At 38.0% G+C, this 21,415-nt stretch overlaps 1 protein-coding gene across 2 annotated transcripts in view; it reads left to right on the top strand.

Annotated features, from left to right (window-relative positions):
- Positions 1–12,752, top strand: part of ZNF277 (zinc finger protein 277) — a 53,448-nt gene extending 40,696 nt beyond the window's left edge. For both annotated transcript variants that reach the window (XM_031615651.2, XM_090137609.1), the window contains 6 exons: positions 1,751–1,883; positions 8,720–8,787; positions 9,871–9,967; positions 10,783–10,825; positions 11,415–11,589; positions 12,422–12,752. In XM_031615651.2, coding sequence (XP_031471511.1) covers positions 1,751–1,883; positions 8,720–8,787; positions 9,871–9,967; positions 10,783–10,825; positions 11,415–11,589; positions 12,422–12,614 — 709 coding nt within the window. In that variant the 3' untranslated portion in view covers positions 12,615–12,752. The remainder of the gene's footprint in view (positions 1–1,750; positions 1,884–8,719; positions 8,788–9,870; positions 9,968–10,782; positions 10,826–11,414; positions 11,590–12,421) is intronic.
- Positions 12,753–21,415: the final 8,663 nt, after the last annotated feature.

Raw genomic sequence — 21,415 nt, 5'->3', positions numbered from 1 at the left:
AGCTCCGTATACGATACCGATGAATCACAGCTTTACTGTTTATCAGGAGGAGTTCGGAGTATCATTTGGATGGAGGTTTTTGAAAGTCAGCTAAGTCTGTAGTTAATACGCACACTCAAGTTCCTTCCAAAGCAATGAAAAACCACTCTTCTCCTACTGCTAAGAATAGACTTAATAGTTCTGCTAGTAGAATAGTACCTGAAAATACTTTCTAGAGCAGAAAAGTCTCATTTTAGACAACCATGACTACATTGTATATACTGGGAAAAAGCATTACATACATTTCCTGGGAATGCCTTACACAAGCAGATCATACTTTAATTGTTAGCAGATAGAAGTAAGCTGATTTTAAAACATATTTTCTGCCCTCAGACCTACAATCCATCAGCAAGGCACTAGTCAGATTTTTAGACTGCAAGTACAATTAGAACTACAAATTTCTTGAATAGCCTAAACTTCACAACAATTCTTGAAGGCTTTCTTTTACTGCTATAAGATAAAATGATTGGCTCAAATGTAATTAAACTTGGAATCCTACTACATTGCTTTCAGCCTCTCAATGTAATTCATTATTTCTCCATTAGGAATTTCAATGGTTCAACAATTCTAGCGCTGTACCCACTTTGTTCATGGTCATGGCCATGAGCACCCACCTGGTATTCTGTTATTTATGAGCTGTCCAGTTCAGGGAACGGTCACATCGAGGCCGACTGTGGTTCTTAAGGCTGAGAAAGACTTCAGTTCAGTGTATCCATCACAACTATATAGAAGTTCAAGATCTACAACCATTAAACAAGGACATTCCTGTAACCTCAGTGCTCAGCTGTTTCTCTGCTGGAAAAAAAAATGGCTGTTGTCTATTATCTATCTATGGATAGATGTCCATTTAGACTAAAGTGCAGATTAGTCTCCTCATAGTCCACTGTCTGAGAAGAGAGACTACTTAATGCTGTCTAGGCTCAACTTCAGGTACCAGTTGATACTTTAGGAGGGAACAATTCTTTTATAGTACTCTGCTTGCAATAAAGAATTTAAGACAGTGGATATAATTCTCTTGTGTTTGCACTGGAGGACATACTGTAGTAAAGTTTCCATTTGTTAATGAATATTTTCAGTTTCTTAAGTAACATATAAATGTAGAAATGTAAGTATATAAATAAGAATATAAGTACAGATATATAAAGTGTGAATAGTATTAATGAATTTGATTTGTCAGGATTACAAAGCCTATTGATCACCCTGGCAAACATTTTTTCAGCCACCGTCCTGGGTTAGATGTCTAAAGCTCTGTTTAGCTAGTTTAAATTGCTCTTAAAGATATGTGGCACATTCAGGATTGTTGTTGTTTTGTTTTTTTCTTCCTAAATTTCAGTGCAACAATTACTCATGGGTTGGATTCCAGGGTAAAGGCATTCCAAGCATACATTTCTTAACCGATCAGTAGCCCTCCCATGTCCTGCTGGGGTGATTTTGGTAAAGCAGCCTTTTCCCTCATTTTACTTGCGAAGCAAACAGTAAACTTTTTTATTATCTGTGCTTTCATTTTCAGTAGTTTTTGTTAGGTGCTGTGTTACCTGCATGTATGATGACTCTTCTATGATCCAAGATGAGGTTTTTTGCAAATAAACTAATTTTCCTTTTCATTTAGCTTGCTTTCAGAATTAGTCTTACTGTATACATCTCCATCTTACTTAAGGGTATTATCTTGTACTGTTTTTAATGTGTTGACCTGTTTACCTTTTTGTTTTAGTTTGCAGTGTTTGTACTGTGAAAAAGTCTTCAGAGACAAAAACACACTTAAAGATCACATGAGAAAGAAGCAACATCGCAGAATCAATGCCAAAAACAAAGAATATGACAGATTTTATATCATTAATTACTTGGTAAGAGGTTCTATAAATCAACTAAAGAGCTGCAGACAATGTCTTGTTAAAAATGAGTAATTGCATTTCAGCAATTAGTAAAAAGGTCAAAAATCATGTCAAGGACTCTTAAGAAATATGCTCATTTATGGTATGATAATCTGGATAATTGTTAAACTAAGAAATGGTAAACATTTGTTGTTGAGAATTGATTCTGAGAGATGCAAAAATGCAGCTTGAAGAGATGCTAATCATCATGTCATTAGTGCTCAGTCTTTGCTTTAAGTATCAGAAGGGAAAATGAGATAGAGTAATGAAATAAATGCAGATCTAACTTGAATGCTATTGGTTTTGAGCTTGTTTTCTACAAACCTTAGTCTGGAAGTGCTCTTCAGAGTATAAATTAGATGCAAAGAGGAGGAAAATGAAAGATATGGAGATGAAAGAAAAAGTTTTTGCTCTTAGCCTCCAGGTAGATGTATGCTTTTAGGTAATACTGTTTTTTATCTCACATCCGTGAGAGTGTGTATGCATGTGTGTAGCAAATTTTCACTTGCTGTCTTCAGCTCTTGAATATAAGAGATGCTTCAAAAGCTTCTGCACTCTCCTGGAAATAACTATATTTCACCTGAACTAGTCTGTGTGCCACCTGCATGTATTAATACCCAGGTTATAAATGAATTTTTCAGGCACCTTTGACTGTTTTACCTTCTCTTTCCATTTAATCTCTCCTTGGGTTTTACTCCAATCAAGAAGTTGGATATTTAAAGCTCTGCCAAATTCCTCCTACCTTAGGTGGAGTGAATTCCCTTTGTGATCCTGTATATCTTCCTTCTAAAGATCAGTGATCTGAAACTTTTATTTTCCTTTCCAGAAACGTGAATGCCACTTTAAAAACTTTAAACTTGCTTTAAAAACTGATCTATATTTGCTACATAGTGGTGAAAAGGTTATGAAGTTCTGCATATTGGATGTTCTCAGCTTCTCAATGGAACTTAGTCACTTCTTCCTTGAAAGTTAACAGACTCAAATTTAATGTTTTAATTGTTTTAAGTGATTTTAATAGCTTTATTCTTTTCTATTAGTTCTGTAGTCTTATGTTTGCAGAATGCAGCATCCTCTTTAAAATCCTTTCCATCTCAACTTTGCATTTCAGTTCAGCTTTGCATCTGTTCCAGCTTTGATCAGGAAATTGAACCAGAAGCACAGAGAACTGTGTGATATGCATTCAGAAATTTTAGAGACAGTCAGAGAGGTTATAACATCACAGAGGATACAGTGGGCTATCCCATGTTCATAATCAGAATAGCCTAGAGTCAATACAACAAGATTAATGTTCGTATATCTAACCTCTTTTCCCATTCTTCCCACTTGCTCCAAAGCAAGTGACCTTGTCCATGCTGTCTACTGAGAATGATCTGTGCCCTATACACTTCCTGAACCATGTCTCAGTATTCTTTGAGTAGTGCTTTTGGCATGGCCACTGAGCATTCAAACAGCATGGGCAGTCACAGAACTGGACAGAACAATGCCAGGGAGGTGGTGGAGTCACTGTCCCTAGCAGTGTTCAAGAGGCATCTGGATGAGGAGCTATGAGATATGGCTTAGTGGCTTGTGATAGCAGTGGTAATGGGAGGACAGGTGGACTGGATGATCTTGTAGGTCCTTTCCAACCTTGTGATTCCATGATTCTAGGACAAGGCTCAAGCCAGTGCCCTGGACCTCTGTAGTTATTGTTGGGATTCTGGGCAGGACTTTGCAGAGTGTCTTCTTAAACCAGCCTGAACCAATTCAGATATTGCCTATTTATTGACATAACTTAGAGACATATTTTTCACATCTTTGACATTACAGAGAGAGGACAGCAAATGTCATTCTAATCAAAAACGTCAATCCACCAACATGTTTAAAATTAGCTGGAGACTGCATGTGCAAGGTTTCTGAGGGTGAGCTTCTTGTGCAGCTTCTGGGACACACTCTCAATGATCACAATTTCTTCTCTGACTGTGTACACACTGCTGCAGCCATAATTTTTTTTTTTGCACACATTTTGTCTTTCACTGCATTCTACACAGCAGATTGTTTCTACTCTGTTTCTGATCCTTCAAAATGTCTCCATCAGGATTTTTGACATTTCTTCTTTTAAATAAGGGATTTTTTTTAAATAAAACAAATGAAAAACTCTGCCTTAAACATTTACAGAATAGCTCACTATACAGTATGTATTTGCACACTGTTAACATGGGACCAAATTTTTCGTTAACGCGAAAATGTTAGAATTGTCTTATGTTGTATAAAGCATGTGTTCTCAAAATAGCTTTTGGTAAACCCTTTATTTTTGCACAAAGTAGGAAAAGAAATTAATGGGAAGAACCTTAATTTGTTCACTGAGGGCTCAGTAGGTTGGCCTTATACATAAGGAGAAATACCATTATTATCTACTGCTATCACACTATATTTAGTGTACAGTAGACTAAATTAATATAAGACTTTTTTTCAATCTTCAAAAATTCATTGAATTCTGGATGTTATGCAGAGTGTGTTTTCTAATGACTTGAAGTCATTTTAGTTCCTCTCCCCAAGCTCCTCACACTTTACTGCAGGATTTTCTTTTCTGATGAATACTATCAACCTTCACTGACCTCTCAAGAAGTCTTAAAGATCCATTCTTCCCATTGCTCCAAATGTGCAGGGGAATTATGCAGTTTCACACATACAGACTTGAACTGACAGATATACTTTCAATATTTACTAAAGATTTAATCTTGACCAAAAGATTTAAACTTACAGTTTATTTATTTTTTGTATGTTTTTACAGAACAGTTTGAGTTTGGGAGTGTAATAAAGATCTTCCCTTCTGCCTGTTTGGTCCTGTTTCTTTTCGTCATAAAGACACTGTGAGACTAAGTAGGTCTCTAATGATAAACATCAGTCTTATGCAGTTTGCTTTTAGGATGTGTTCCAAAAGCTTTTTTATCAACAACTGAATCTTAACCTATTTAAATAGATAATTATTTAGTGCAAGCATCTTACAGAGACCTTTTTAAGCATCTAAATTTTTAAAAGTTGTATATATGTTAATGTGCTTTTTTTTTTCCATTGTATATTATCTTCACCAAGCACTGTGTAAAATAGTCTTTTTAAGCCAGAACTGGCAATTGCCTTTATTTTGCACTGAGGGGTTTTAAAACCTTTTTGTTCAGATGTTCTGAGAATGCTCACTGCATTGCCTTACAGTCTTCTGGACGGTGCTTACCAGTGTTTTTAAGTTGATGGCAAAACTCCCATTGACTTCTTCTAGAACAGTAGGCTTTCCCTTCATTCTTTCTGCCCATCCACTCAACTATTCTTTTTACTTGAGGTTTTAGTAAAGTTATGAGAATATGTTTTCATAAGAAAAGTTACATTTTTTGTATGTCAGTAATTCATTCTCCAAAATTTTCTATTTGGTATAGCAATGATTAATATTGCAAATTCTTTTGTAAATGTTTTGGTATTCTGAGATTTTTTATGACTTCTGTCATGACCCACAAACTGCTTTGATTTATCTACCCCATATTATCCATATTATCCATTCTTTTGCTCACAGGTCAGTGTAAAGATACTGTATTACATCTTACGGTTAGTAAGAATAGAAGGGTTTTTTTGTCACGTGCATATGGCATAGATTTATTTCATAAGTATCAAAAGTTAATTACTAGGTACTTACTGAGTTAGAATGGGAGCTTTGCAATGATGCAAATGACTCAAAAGGCACTGGTGTCACTTCCACAGTGGATTTGGAGACCTTTTTTTGGTATTGCATAAGTATAAAAGATGATATCAGTCCTATTCCAAAATGCTTGAATTATAAATTGGAGGAAAAAAAAAAATCAGGCTGAAGAACTGAGCAGCAGTGCATCTCACAGATATGTTTGGGTTACTTTATTTTCCTCTTCTCCAAAAAAACTTCCTACCTAGTTTTGTCTCTATGCCTTTCTTAGCCTCCGTCCCCGAGAGTCATCTTGTACCAAAGACAACTAAAAATAGGGAAGGAAGAACTCTGGAGTATATGATACGTGCTGGGAGTCAGAAAAGAACAAGGCAGTAGTAAAACTCTCCTGTTCCATCCCAGAAAACTGAGGCAGACCTAAACTGAGGCCTTCCTTTGTGTGTTTGAGAGATGGTCACTGTCAGCACTTTAAGCATAGAGTATGTGTTGTAGTAGATGATGATGTTTATTTGCAAATTGTCTAATGGCACTTACCTGTAGTAATGTAACATCACCACAACAAATGTGCATATGACTGAGTTAGCTGAAAATGCTACCTATCACCTACTAGAAAATCTGTTTTCCAAAAGGCTTTACTTTTCATCTTTGATATTTTCTTATTGCCAAGCCCTGAGTCATCATTATTAGCTGTTGCTAAAGAGGGAAAGGAAGAGCTATGGGGGTTACTATATATATTTAGCCTGTTCTGACTTAAGTAGTGCACATTTTGTAAAAAAATAAATGGAAAACCTCCTTCAGTTGGTGATAGTTCCAAGTCTTCATAAAATGTGCATGTTCATTTCTCTTCAAGGAGAGATGCAATCACCAAGGAGGAAACAGTTCATGTTAAATTGAATCCAGTGTCTATTAACTAATGATGGAGTAAGCCTTTTTATGATAAAGCATTACTAAATTCTGCAGCAATATAAAGCAAATCAGATGATCATAATAAGGCAGGTGAGAAAAAGGGTATGGGGAAGTTTGCAGGGAAAGCAGCAGCTATTTGGATTTTCTGAGCTTCCCAGGCCTGCATGTCTATTTGCATGTAGTTCAGTAATTGCTGTTTGGGGAAAAATGCTTGAGATAGCAGCTGCCTGCCTGATTTCTTCCATTTCAACACTGCTCATGTTGGGGTATATTGCCTCAGTGAAGCATGCTGGCTGTCTCCCAGCAGAACCCTTGAAGCTCTGCTCAAGTTGAGGAGATAAAGTGCTGGGGAGGCAGTTAATCTCTGTACATTTAGACTTCATTTTAGAAGTGGAAATTCTCAAACCACACCCATTTGCATGCTCTCCTCATTCATCTGCAGGGCCCTCATCACCATAAGGTATGCAGCATGTATTCAAGAAGTAGTTGGTTTTACTTGGATATATAGCAAGGCCTTTAGTTCTTTTAGTCATGCATTTTCTATTTAAACTATAAAAATGTCAAGTCTAGGGGTTTTTTTTGTTCAGGTTTTGTTAAAAATTTCTTAGGAATCTCTAGAGATGTTACTGAGAGCTCTTGCATCTCAGATGAAAGAGCAAGGGAACTTGAATATATAACAAAGCACCCTTGGTCCCAAATGCTTATCAAGCTGTAATGCTTTAAAAAGGATTGAAAGCTTTAAAAATCTTCCGAAGAACTCTTTCCCATCCAATTGCTCAGTTCTGTATTTTGACACTTTCATCATCATGTCCCTAGTTATCCATTTACCTTGGAATTTTCCATTGATACAAGTTCTGAATAGCTTTTTCCTTTTGCCTTTTTCTCTCCTCTGAATACAAGTAGATAAGGGAAACAGACTTCTTACAAGGTCCTTTACTGGCTTCTTTGCAGAAATACCATAAAGAAACAGCGACTAACAAAGCATGTGCATAGTTCTTTCCCCCTTTCACCTTTAATTAAAAGTTGAAGCTTAATATTGGCTTCTGTTTTGAATATGCTTTTTTGTGAATATACACTCCAAGCTGCTAAGGGAACAACTGTGAGCATTCTTCCTTTTGCAGTGGTTATGAGCTGGTATCCTCTCATTAAGGTGTTAACATTAGAAGCCATAGGAAGCTAGTGTACAGCTGTGAGAACATGTGGTGAGATGTGTTAATGGCTTCATGTTATCTCATGGTAATGGTGACATTAATGAGTCTCCCTCGTAACTCAGAGAGTTTGCACACTACCATGTAGCATCCCTGAATTAATTACTGAATTTTCATTCTGTAATCTATAATGGCATTATGTTTAGAGCTGTCTAGAGACATTTGTGTATCATTTATCTGATAGACAGTAACAGCTTTGAAAATTCTCATTAAATTGTTAAATGATGGATATCTTTTCATTGTTTCTCCAAACAACCATTAAGACACTAATAACAATTGCTACTAAGGATTTTATTACATATATTTATTAGATAGTTATTGGAATCAAATAAATGAAAGAACGACCTTTTTATTTGCCACCTTTCCTTGTTGGAGATGAGACCATCCACTGTGATCTTTGTGAGCACCTCACAGCCATGAAAGGCACAAATTCAGAAGCACTATTTCAGTACTGGTTAGTTGGCTCTGGTTTACTTTCAAAGGCAGGAAGAACCTGTCAGTGGAAAGAAAAACACTAGCTAAAGATCACTGCTGGTACTTCAGCTCTTTATTGTCTGTTATTTATATCGCAGTCATGCTGAGATGGCCTGCCATTGTGCTGTAGCTTCACAAAAGTATGGCGATGGCTGAAGATCTTTTAAGTATAAATAAACAGTACAGAGGGTGAAAGGAAGGACAGACCATTGTGAGTAGGTATGCTTACATTGAGCAAGCGTGGTGGCAAACAGAACAGTGTTAGCATAGCTTCCTTAGGAACTAACTAGTAGTATTGCAACACTGGCTTTGCACACTGCTTGGATGCTCTTCTTGGGAGCTCCATGCTAAATCACCTTCTTCCCAGATGCAGGTGGGGAATGTCCCACTAAAAGATAATACAAATTCTTATTTTAAGTTATTACTAAGGCAATGCTGTATGACTGCCTTTAACTCACAGAAATACCATGACCTCCCAAATATTCATTCATTTGATACGTAAAATGTGGTGTGAGTCAATAAATGTTTTATTTTTCCTTTTCTTCTTTTTTCCCCAGGAATTTGGAAAGTCCTGGGAGGAAGTGCAGTCAGAGGATGATCGGGAATTACTAGATAACCTTGAGGAGTAAGAGCTATTTGTGTGCCCTTATAAAGAACTGTAAGAGCATTACTGTTGAAAGCAGTTACAGGAAAAATGCTGTGCATAGTTAGTACACAGTTAAAATTCATTTAAGCCAGTGTAATCAACTCCAAATTGTTTTCATCAAAGGCATTTCTCCACAATGAGGGCTATAAATTTTGTACTTCAACCACAAGCCTATTTGTTAATTTACATATAGCTCCACCAGCACCTTTTAGGTTTTACAGTAATGTAGGCAAAACCTTTTATTTTGTACTTAAAAGTGAACTGGATTTTCTCAGATTTAAAATTAAGAGTAAGTTTGAAGTGAATTTGTCGGTGGTGCTGACTGAGGACAAAATCTGCCTCTCCTCTGTGCTCTTCTGGGCTCCAGGCCATCTGATTACTACAAAGGTGTTATCCTTGACTGCAGAGATTTGGATAAACAAGGAGTGGTTTGTGGGCACCAGGCTCCCTGACCTTCCTTAAGCTTAATTCTGTTGCTTAAAAACTGAGTACAATCATGTTTTCATCTCTAAGCAGTATTGTGAATCTTAACAGACGAGTGCTGGTATTTATTCTCTGCATGCATATCTAAATGTGGCATAACTGAGTGTCTCTTTCAGAAATAATATTTGATGAATAAATATCAGACTGATTAAAATGTGTGTGATGCTTGTATCTGTGGCTAACATATTGAAAGACTAGAAAAGTTTGAAAGACCTTATAAAAATAAATTCTGAAAGCAATAGTTTATAACTTGCCAAGCTGATTAGAAACCGAAGTTGAGACCCTGACAGTAGTGGAGGGAAGTTCAAGCACGATGTACTGCCTGCCTGCACAGGAGGTACCCAGCAATAATTGCTCTGTTATTCTCAAATTTCCAGGGGTTTTTTTTTTAGACAGAAAACTAGTTTCTAATCATATATTTAGCTGTAAATCCATACTTTTCCACTCCTTCAAAGTATTTTGTTTCTTTGGATTTATTGTGCCGTGAAAGCAGAATCTGTAGTGCTTTTTCACAGAATGTCTCTTCTCTTTTCCATAATTAAATGATTTTTTTTTTTTTTTTTAATTCTTAATCATAAGAGACTGGTCTGACTGGGAAGAGCACCCTGTGTGTGCAGTTTGCCTGTTCTGTGAACAACAAGCAGACACCACAGAAAAGCTGCATCTTCACATGCAGGTAAGCCTTGTGGTGATGGTTTCATACTGATGCTTCACCACACCATTCTCTCATTTCCCCCTCTTCAAAAACATAGGGGGAGAAAATACATTGGAAAAGGGCTCAAGATGAGGATATAGAATCACTCACCAATTACCATCATGGGCAAAACAGCCTCAGCATAGGGAGATGAATATTATTGCTTGTTGCTAACAGGCTGAAGCAGTTAGAAACTGAAACAAACTAAAAACACCTTCCCCAGCCCTACATCCTCTTCTGCTCCTCCTCCCAAGTGGTGCAGGGGAATGGGGGCTGCACTCAGTCTGTATTGCTTCTGTGGTCTCCTCCACATTAACCAAGTACTCTAAATATCAGTTCTTCCATCACTTTTGAATTCAAAAGTGGGATTGTAGCATCTTTGTTTGATGCTATCAGTTCAGCTGTTTAACTCTTTCTTTAGTGCAGAACTAAGGCATTGCATCTGTAGCATCTACATCTACAGTATTCAGTTTTACAATGAGACAATGAATAGCTGGTACTTGTAACTATGTAGACTGATACAGACAATAAAAAGGTGGGATTTTTAATATTAAAGTGGCTTAATGATTTAATAAGTTTGATGGTTAGCATCCGTGTTTCAGTTTTAATGCACTATCTAACAAGAGCATTGCTGTTCAAGAGAATATGAATGTTTCTGATGAGAGAAAACATTTGGGGGGTTATACCATGCATTAATGTCTGCATATGTCTGTGTCAGTCTATGAGAAGCTGTGTTTAATATGAACTAGTTGAAATAGCAGAAATTAGATTTTTTTGTTCTTCTTTTTTTTCTCCAGAAATCACATGGATTTGACTTTCATAAAATAAAATCAGAGCTTGGTGAGTAAGAGATGCTGTACTTGTCAGCATTTGCTGTTAGTCTGAAGAAAACCACATCATAAGAATATTGGAAAGCAACTGTATCAATTTGATTTCTGTTTGGGCATCTAACTTTTCCATTACAGATACTGTTTCAGCTGGCTTACAAAAGACAGCCAAACCACTATTTTTCTGAAACTGTTGTTAGTGCCAAGGATGTATGCTATTTTCTGTACAACCATTGGATTCTTTCAGAGTAGCCCCTACAAATAGCCATTCTATAAGTCTCATGGCTGGCTGCTGCAGCCTTGGAATAATCATTACTATTAAGATGATTATTATGCCTGTTAAGACTTGCTTGCAGCTTAGGAGGCTGGGTTCTCAGCTTTGTTTGGCCAGTGTTTGCATTCTGTAGACTAAGAGGAGGGAAGCTGTAATTTTTACAGTAAAATAAGAACTGGTTCCCCTTTGTCTAAGAAGAAACATTTGTTCAGTTAGTTTGCAGTACTGGTCTTCAGTAACCCTTATCAACCTTTATGTTTAAATCATAAAAAGCATTCGTAATTTAAATTTTATCTCTTAAGTACTGATTTGCTGCCGTTTCTCTTAGGTCTAAACTTTTATCAGCAAGTGAAGCTAGTGAACTTCATAAGGAGAGAAATCCATCAATGCCGTTGTTACAGCTGCCAGGAGAAATTTCAGTCTAAAGGAGGATTGATAAGTCATATGCAAGAGACAAAACACATTACATTCCTGCCAGCCAGGTCTACCTGGGACCAACCACAGTAAGGGGAAACATCTTTCTTCCAGTATTTATACTGCTACTTGATAATGTCTGTAAAGCAGTAAAGTTCTGGTTTTTATCAGTGCTACAGTGCTCAGAGCTCAGATAATAAGTTGTGTCAAAACGGCTCAGAATTAGAAATCTCTATTCAGTCTAAAGCTAAAATAAACATGGGGTCCTGCTCTTTTAGTTGCATGCTGGATTCAGTGTCACCACGAGTTGTGTCTGCACTGTCAGGTTAGTATGCAAGAGAAGTTCCTTGCTGCGAAGTAGTCTTTTGTGTGTGTTTGCTGTGTCTGGCATGTATGTCACTGATAGTAGAGATATGCTGTGGATACACAGAAACACTAGAAACAAATCAAACCCCTTCTTTTGCACATCTAATGGAGATATATGTATAGTATATACCTAATTTGAGCTCTTTACATGAGATTTTTTCTGTAGCAAGTGGAGAGGGAGCATAACATATCACTGATTCAGATTGCAAGCAGGCTTCACAAACCTAGGGGGTGATGCCACAGGGACTGTTCTCACTTTAAAAACCTCAATTCAGTGTTTGGTGTGGGACAGATCTGGATCTGTGGCTTCAGTCATGACTGAGTGGGGAAGAAATACTGGGAAGGCTTGTTGCTGTCTCTTCTGTATAACTTCTAAGGTGCATGTGTCTGCTGATTTTTTGAGCATGCTTGCTTAGTCGTTGCAGACAACCAGACTTTCTCATTTTTCTTTTTTTTTTCTTTTAATTTAATCTCATAAAATAAGTCCAGCCTACTTGAACCAGAATATGTGTCTATCTAGTAATATTCTATTCTATCACACCTTGTTGCTTGTAGGTATTATTTTCCTACTTATGAAAATGATACACTCCTCTGTACACTGTCAGACAGTGAAGATCTGAAACCTGAGGATCAAAGCGAAGATGTCCCTGTTGTAAGTGAAGATATATCCAGTCTAAAAGCTCTCAAACAGAGCAGCATTTTAAACCAGCTACTGTGTGAAGAGATTGGCAGCCATGATAAAAGTTGACCTTGAATGATCTTTGAGTGTTTCTCCTGGAATACAAAAAATACATTCTTTCATTCATATTGAAATATGGTGTATGTGTTGTCTCTGGGCAAATATTACATGTATGGGAATGCTAAATAAAATTTACATGTAAACTTTTTTGGTTTTATCTTCCTTTAGCTTACAGCTTTGTTTTAAAATAACTGCTGGATTTTGTGCTTGGTTCTTAGAATATTCCTGGTATTATTCACAAATAGGATTTTTATTCTACTCTTTCTGAATCTGTCAGAATCAAAGTGCCACTTTAAGGCCATCTTGTAAAAGACATGAACAATTGAGGCAACATGTCTTCATACATGAGCCAATCCATTTTAACTCTTGTTCTGTTACATAAAGCATATTTTGCTGTTTTTAAACTTAGGCTTCTTCAAAGTGAATGTGGACCTGCATAGCTCTATTATTCATTATTACTATGTAAGATACATAGCTCCTGTTCTTAAAACTTTACTTCAGTAAAGCTCTCTCTGGCTCATGGATATCTGACTGCATGGAATGCTGCCAATCTGAAGCCTAAAAATGTATTGGAAAATTTCAATCTTGGTAGAATCAAAAATCCACAGCCTTTAAAGTAGACTTCTTGTATGGTCATGAACTGAGATACCACTATTTAGATTGTAGACACATAAATCCAGATTAAATCCTCAGAATCTTTATTCAGCTGTCCATTAAAGTTTCCATATTTACTTTAAGACAGAACTTAAAAGTTCCACAAGTTACAAAAGGTCTTCAGCATGTTCAGAAACACCCCAGTGTTAATAGAGCAAAGCAGCTCATAGCATAGCTCACAGCATTGGATGATCAAAACGAGGTATTCCTGCCTCCATTTTTCCTCTTCAAATTTTATTTAAAGTAGTTCCAGAGTTCAGGTTTGGCTTCCTATAAAATGCATAACTGCTTTCAAAACTGGTAGCGCGTTCCTTTTTCTTCATTAGTGCAATGTGTGTGAGTCTTAGCGCAGTGCCCTTCCCTGCCTGAGAAGATTCAAAGGCATAGTTTTACCTTTGCACACTTCCCTTTACCTGAAATAGATCGCTGTCAATAAGAGTTATTATTTGTCGTTATATGGTGATTGAGAATGAGATAGCAATCCCTAGGAGCAGGAGCTAAACCTCAAATCTTTATGCATGTTCTGGTAAGCTTCCATATCTAGCCTAATTCACCCTGCAACATATTTGGATCAGTTTCTTTTAACTTGTAGTGAACTTGCATTCTCCTGGCATTACTCATCACACACTGGCACTTCTTTTTGCTTTCCCTTTCTTATTTGCTCTTAGGCCCAGGTGCTCCAGAGGTAAATTACAGCAACAAGATACTGAAAATGTATTGTGAAAGTCAGAGCAGCCTCCTAACTGCACAGTCAAGCAGGCATAGAAGCGATTTCTCACTCTGTCAAGACAAAATGAGATAGAAGTGGATCAGCAGGTGCTGAGAGTACAGGCAAAGGAAGGGAGCAGGTGTAGTCACATATCTGCATTGGCTTTGATTAAACTATTTGGGGGTTTGGGTTTTTTTTGTTTGGTTGGCTGGTGGTTTAACTGGAACATCTGACTGTCTAAAATAAGCTGTACTCTGTACTTCTTGTAATTATATTAATGTCAGGTAGTGATTGGCTGTTGCTGTTGATTTTTTTTTCTTTTAAATAGTTTTCTTCCAAAGCAGTTACTGTTCTTCCTAAATTAGAAATTGATTTCATTAACAATATGAGTGTTGAGCAGTGTTAAAAATCAGTGAGGGAACTATGGGTAAATCAGCAGCCCATGGATGTGTTTTATGGCACGTCCATCTCAGAAGGGCACACTAAGGGAAAGATAAAATTTTATTGATATATCATAAAGTGAAATTGCAAAATGTTTCCTAATCAAGAGAAATGTCATGCTGAGTCACTCAAGTTTCTACGAAGTGAAATCAAGACTATTAGCAATATGAAATTATTTTTCCTGCTTCTAACAGAAATCTGATTTTTGTGGTTTTTCAGGGTAGAATTAAGAAAGGATGTCAAGAGGTATTTTATAAATAATATGGATTGCTTGACTTTGAGTAGAGCAGTAAAGGTACATGTGAAAAAATGAACAGCAGTGTGTAATTTCACTGAACATGGAACATGAGGAATCAGGTTAGAGCTGACCTTGTTACTTCAAGTATGCATAGTGGGCAACGAATTAGTTTAGTAAGTTCAAAAAGTCAGGATACAGTTTCTGGATTAAAAATTCAGCATCTTCACTTAGCATGATGATGCTTCTACTTGGGTTTTGCTAGAGCATACTGTCTTTATATGATGACCACAATTTTCCCAGAGGATACTTGTCTTCTATCTCAAACACCCAAATCAGTGTCTGTTTTAAATCTGGAGTAATCTTGCCACTAGATAGAGGACACAGCTAAGATTGCAGACAGTGACACTCAGCTATTACATGAACAAATACATACTTTTAACACAGAAGTATTTTTGGAAGTCTAACCTGTCCTTCAGCTTAGCAAGTCTCATTCCTCAATTTCCTCATTCCTTGACAGAAGCATTAAAAGAACAGTTCTGCTGTAAGCCATGGAATTAACCAAGTTGGGTTGGCAACTGGGCTTTTTACAGTCAAATTAGAAGAATGAGTGGTGCTGATTGGTATGAGAAAAAGCTACACTGGTGAAATTCCAACACACATTTCGTAACACAATACTTCCTCTTAGCTTAGATCCTCACTCCATATGCATATCCCTTTGCTTTATCTAAAGGTGTCCTCTTGTTCAGAAGAGTAAAAGGAGGTTTGTGTCCTGGTGACCAGTGATTTCTCCTGCTCACTTTACAAGCACCTTAATTATGTCTCTGTTACTCTTCCACACACAATTTACTCTGACAGTTCTGTGCAGACTTGATTTTTCTTAACGAGTCATTGGTCACTGACTTTCATTTAAAACACTGAGTGTTTTCAGTTCCTGTATTACATTTGTCTGGCATGCTGTGAAAGAACTGTCAGTGGCTGCTCTCAGCTGCCTAACCAGTAAGCCACGTGTGAAACTCTGACGAAGGTCTCTGCAATGCCTCTCTGCTGCTGTCATCTCTCAGTTCCATCACTGACTGAATCCTGGAGAGATCAGTACTGGTAAGTGAGATTATGTTGTCCAGAGAAATTTTTAGCTGCCTCTAACGTGAGTTTACAGTTTCTTTTCTCCAACTCTTGCTCATGAAGATACAGATAATAGGTTACAAATTGCCAGGTTACCCATTAGTTGTAATTACATTTGATATTTGGAATCCACGATCAATATATGAAGAGTGGGGTAATTTAAAATACTTACAATCAAAAATATATCAGTCTTCACTGTATTAATTTAGATAGAAACAAAAGCATCTTCTTGCTACAAATGTTTTTTGGAACACAATTCTCCACCTGGTTTACCATCCAGGGATCGAGGAGCTGCGGTGTGTAGATGATGTACAAACCTATTGTCTAAACTTCTGTTAGAAAAAATCATCGTAGTATGATGTAGTATGGATCCTAGAGATCCTAGAGAGTCATTCAGCTCACTCTGCAGTAAACACCTGAAACTTTATTCCGTTCCTCACACAGATGTCTTAGGAGTCATCTGAGATACTTGAAGCTATCCTGCTTCCCAGCCACTTCTCCTAAAGGATGCTGATCTCTCAAAGGGTTTTGTCAGCTCCATCAACTGTATATGAGCATTTCAGATGGCACTGAGCCATGCCAAAGTCTGAGCAGCTAAATCCAGCGCCTTTGGCTGGTAGCCAAATATCTCTTATAGACTGTATTAACTGTAATGGAAGCTTAGGCACCAAGGTAACGTCTGACATCTGGACTTCTGCATTTAGGTATGTTAATTCAGAGCTGAATCCTATTCTACTATTTCAATGTTCATTTAAACTGAAGGTGGACCCCTACATGGATCAGATGATTTGCCTTCTGGAAAGGAGTACTTTGATAGCCACACTGGACATGTGTCTGAAATTAGCCATTTCACCTCTGTTCTCATAACAGTTTTGGGGACAGGAGGACAACTGAAAGAGCAAAAGCATCACAATGTCTACATTCTGTAAGTGATCTCCTGAGCTGAGGAATCTCTATTACAGTCCTCTGTTGAGGAGACATGTACTAAACAGGGGTAGTAAAGTAGCTGGACAAGCTACTTTCCACAGGTACGTTGTAACATCTTTGTCATTTTGTCCTTCTTTTCCAGCACTTAGCATGCAGAGCTCAACCAGACTGAGGCCAGCAGACACTATTGCAGTGCAATGATATTGTAATGATATTCCAAAAAGAAAAAAATGCCTATGGTTTATGGTGATTAATTTAATCTGACTCTCCATATTACAGCGGTCTTTGTACCAACTCATCACAGAAGAATGCAATAGATAACACTTTGAATGGCACATCTCCTCTCTGGCGCCTTTGCAAAGGCAAGAGCTTGTAGCTCTGCAAAAACTGAGCCTGAAAAGACTCCAGTGAGGTGCGACCCTTAGGCTGGCAGCTCGTAGCTTCAGCATCAAACAGGAAGGAAGAACATCACAAGGACTTAGGTGTGAATTCATATTGCAGGATCTGCTGCAAGGTGTGAAACTATGCTAGATATTAGTCATTTCTGTTATTTTTAAATCTATGGGCTAGTAGTTGTTCTTAACAAATAGTTTCTCTGGCTATACTGCAAAGAAAGTGCAAGGGCTATTGAAGGAAGTATCACAGAATCACAGAATCACTAAGGTTGGAAAAGACCTATAGGATCATCCAGTCCAACCATCCACCTGTCACCAATGGTTCTCATTAAACCATATCCCTCAACACAACATCCAAACGTTCTTTGAACACCTCCAGGGTCGGTGACTCCACCACCTCCCTGGGCAGCCCATTCCAGTGCCTGACCACCCTTTCAGAGAAGTAGTATTTCCTAATATCCAGCCTGAATCTTCCCTGGCGAAGCTTGAAACCATTCCCTCTAGTCCTATCACCAGTTACACGAGAGAAGAGGCTGACCCCCAGCTCGCTACAACCTCCCTTCAGGTAGTTATAGAGAGCAATAAGGTAAGTAAAAAGATACTGCTTTTTATCTGCACTTGATGTTCCAGTGTGCCCACACACTCTTAGCACTCCTGCTACCTCTCATCTGCAAGTACCCATGCCATTACAATTAAGCACATGAGAGATGCCTGAACCCCCCACCCTTCCTTTTGGCACCACGAGGTGCCTGGAAAGCAACAGAGGCAGCTCTTCAGTGTTATGCTAAGCACCTGAACACAGGTAAACTGCACATGTATTTCTTCAGGTTAAAAAAATGCTTCAAAATTTCAAACTTCGAGGCAGCTGTGCAATGCATTTTTGTATCGTGTCACATCAGGATGTAATGAAATCCATCAGAACAATTACAGGCAGATTTCTGGCATCACCTTAAGGCATGGCTCCGTTGAATGTCGGGAGACTTGTTTTTCATTGGCATGCTCTCTGGAAATATTAAAACAATATAGAAATAAATAATGCAGGAACTACTGATTCCTCATTAGAAAGGCTGTCTTTGTGAATTGCCTGCTACATATTTGCAGAGTTGAATGTTGCTTTAACCTTGAATTGGTTTTAGCTTTAACCTTCCAGTTGTGCTGTGCCTGGTTTGTTACTTTCTGATGCACATCTGTCCGAATACCACATACAGACACACTGCTGTGAGTCTTCACAGATACTTGGCCCACTTTACTAACTGCTTACCCTGCGTGGCATTTGGTGTGAGTCTAGGTGAAATAAAGAACAAATAATCACAGACATGGCTTAGCTTTGTGAAGAAGGCTCATGAACATGTGGCAACGTTGGCCTTGTGTATTCCTACAGTCAACAACCATACATCCCTTGGCAAATGTTTCTTCCCTGTGTCTCAGTTTCCTAACCAGCAAGATGATGATTGTGCAGTGATAGATACCAGATAAAAATGCCACATATCAGACACGAATACAATGTATGCATGCAGCTAATACATATTGGTCAGGTTGTGGTATTTAAAATACTTTGCTTATCAGGTGACTAGATTGTCATCAGAAAAGCTATGCATTCACCAAGAAACTTCATTTTAGGGGGCATTCCCATAAGTTTTCAGAATTTGTCTAACTTGCCGTCACATGAGGTTTGTAAGTAGAGAAATAACATTCTGAAGATGACCCTCTGAGCTTCACATTGCAGATCTTCCAAGCATTCAGCTGTATACAGACCAGTAAGGAAAGAAAGCCATTGCAGAACGTAGAAAGGCTATGTTCCACACTGGTTTAGAAAAGACACTCATGATAGCCTCCTCCAAGTCTTCAAATCTATAAACCTGTGGATTTCCTGAAGTGAAAAGAAATAAAGAAGATAAAAACATTGTGAATCCTTTAATTCACTTAATTGTTACTTTGCTGTGCAAACAGTGTCCATTTGAAGTCCTAGTTCCCTGAGAGTTTTCCAAGCACAGGTTTCATATTCTCATAAAGTATATGCATTTGAGGTATTTTTAAAAAGATTTCTAAGGATTCCCTTAAGCTCATGGTATTTTATGTACCTTACTTTTGCTTCTGGGTAGGAAGGTTTCTAAGTAAGAGGAAACCTTTTCTCTTCATTATAGCTGATAGAATCCCTTCTCAAATGTGCTGTAATAATGCCTTCATCTGTATTCTTTTCTTGGTCAGATGCTTGAGCCCTCTGGGCTCTTCCCTCTGAGCCAGCCAGACAAATGGGCCACATTTTGGGTAAGCAAGATATGAAATTATGGATCACTTACATATATCATACCATATACCAGATGTCACTTGTGTCATACTGTTTCTGCAGATGTAGGGTATGAAAAACATCTTAATGAATCTTAATGTCATATCCTCGATTTCTTTTTTTATTTAATGGAAAACAATGGGAATCCAGCAAAAAGTGTTTAATAAAAGGGCCCTCAAAATCCCTGGACATTTAAGCCAGATGAGTGCTTACACCCAAGGCAGTCCCACAGCTGCAGGTGCCACTCCACTGTCCTCAGTGACTAGCGACCTTTAAATATGAAAGAGGTGGGATTCCTGCTGGATTCTAGTGCCACCAGGAACGTTTAATTGCCCTCTAATGACTGCTTTAAAATCTGTTAGATAGGATTCCAATCAGTATCTAATATGAATGTTGACACCTTACTGAGGAAGAATCTTCTGCTATTCTGTTTTTTTTTTTTCCATCTGAAAAAAAGATTCCTTAGCATTTGGCAGTGCTTATCCATTAGATTTCTTTCTGGCTTTGTGCTGATTACAAATAGTACAGACGAACACTGACATCTTTGTTCCCAGCATTCCACCCCCATCTTTCCCCTTGCCACCACCCCTCCCATTTCCCCCCACCACCTCCTGCCTCTCATCCAGCTCTACCTGGCAAGCGAAGGGAATGCTCTGGCTCTGGTCCTCCTCCCGTGGGATGGCAAAGCTCAATAAGATGGCAGCAGCTGCTGAAAGCTGGCCTGAAAAGAAAGAGAGGGCTGTAGGTCTAAAAGATTGGAATCTGTAAAAATTATGCCCCAGGTGCTACCATAAAAATAAGACTAAAATGAAAAATACAATTGGATAATAAGCTGTGAAGAAATCACAGGAGGGACTGGGGCTCTCTCGGAACACAAAGTGGAAATTTGCACTGACCTCCAGAGTGACAGCACAGGCTAGAAGGGGAAAAAAATTAAGAAAGATGATATGACTATTGCCAAGCATCTTCTATGAGAATAAAAATATTAAGCTGAAAATACCAGGGCAACACTGGCCAAAAACAGAGCTGAGAAAGCCAAGAACATCAATCTGCCATCTATGGGGCAGCAGCAGTTGCCAATGAAGCCCCATAACTGACTACAGCACCAGGATAGCATCTCAAAGCCAGCCCAAAGATTATTTCACCCAGTATTTAAATATTTAACAGAGCTCAGCACCCGTGCAGGATGTCTCCCAGCAGATTTAGGACTTAGCAAAGGCAGTGGAAGCTTGTAAGTCCTGTCACACATGGTCTGTGTACGCTGGTCATAAAGGAAAAAGCAAGAACACACTTTCTGTATGCGTGTGGGATGATCCAAATAAAATGTGGTTGTTATGGGATCTTGCAAAGTGGCTTTTGTAAATCAGTACTGATAATTTATGTTCTCATCTATTGGACATAGCAGCATTCGAACACAATGTAAGCAGATGACTGGTGTCATCTGTTGTGCAAGCTGTGAACTGTTGTCCTGGTGGCTACGGAACAGTAAAGGAAATCTGGATTTTGTTTCTGTTTCCAAGGAACCAATTAATATTTCTTCTTTTTAAGTACTGTGTTTCCACGTCTACCTGTGAAAAGGCTATACCCATCCAAAAGATGTCGTCTTTTTGCCCACATGTTTAGAGTGCTCACAGCCTGCCTTTCTATTTTATAACACATTTAACTCCTTGCCCCTCCTGAATTTGGGCAGCAATTGAAACAGTCTGAGCATAGACTCGGGATAAGGCAGCCATCCGTTTAAGCAGTGGTCCAATAAATCTCATTTTTAGGCCCTTTTATTCCATTACCTTGTTTTATTAATGTTTAAAATTTATTTCTGCCTTTTTTTTTTTTTTTTAATTATGAAAAAAATATATTTTCCGGAGGCTTAGAGACAGGAAGCTGAAAGCATGCAATGGTGCTGTAGCTTGAGATGCAGGATTTCCTAAAATATCAAAGGTTTGCATATACATGGCTCTTCCACAGAATAATCAGAAATCTTTAAAAAAAAAAAAAAAAATCTGAAATAAATGCATTTTTAAATTTATTTCCTGATAT

The sequence above is a fragment of the Phasianus colchicus genome, chromosome 1, assembly GCF_987193195.1.
Source record: "Phasianus colchicus chromosome 1, bPhaCol1.hap1.1, whole genome shotgun sequence".
Taxonomy (NCBI): domain Eukaryota; kingdom Metazoa; phylum Chordata; class Aves; order Galliformes; family Phasianidae; genus Phasianus; species Phasianus colchicus.
Note: the sequence above shows the minus strand (reverse complement) of the source record. Positions and strands in the feature narration are given on the sequence as shown.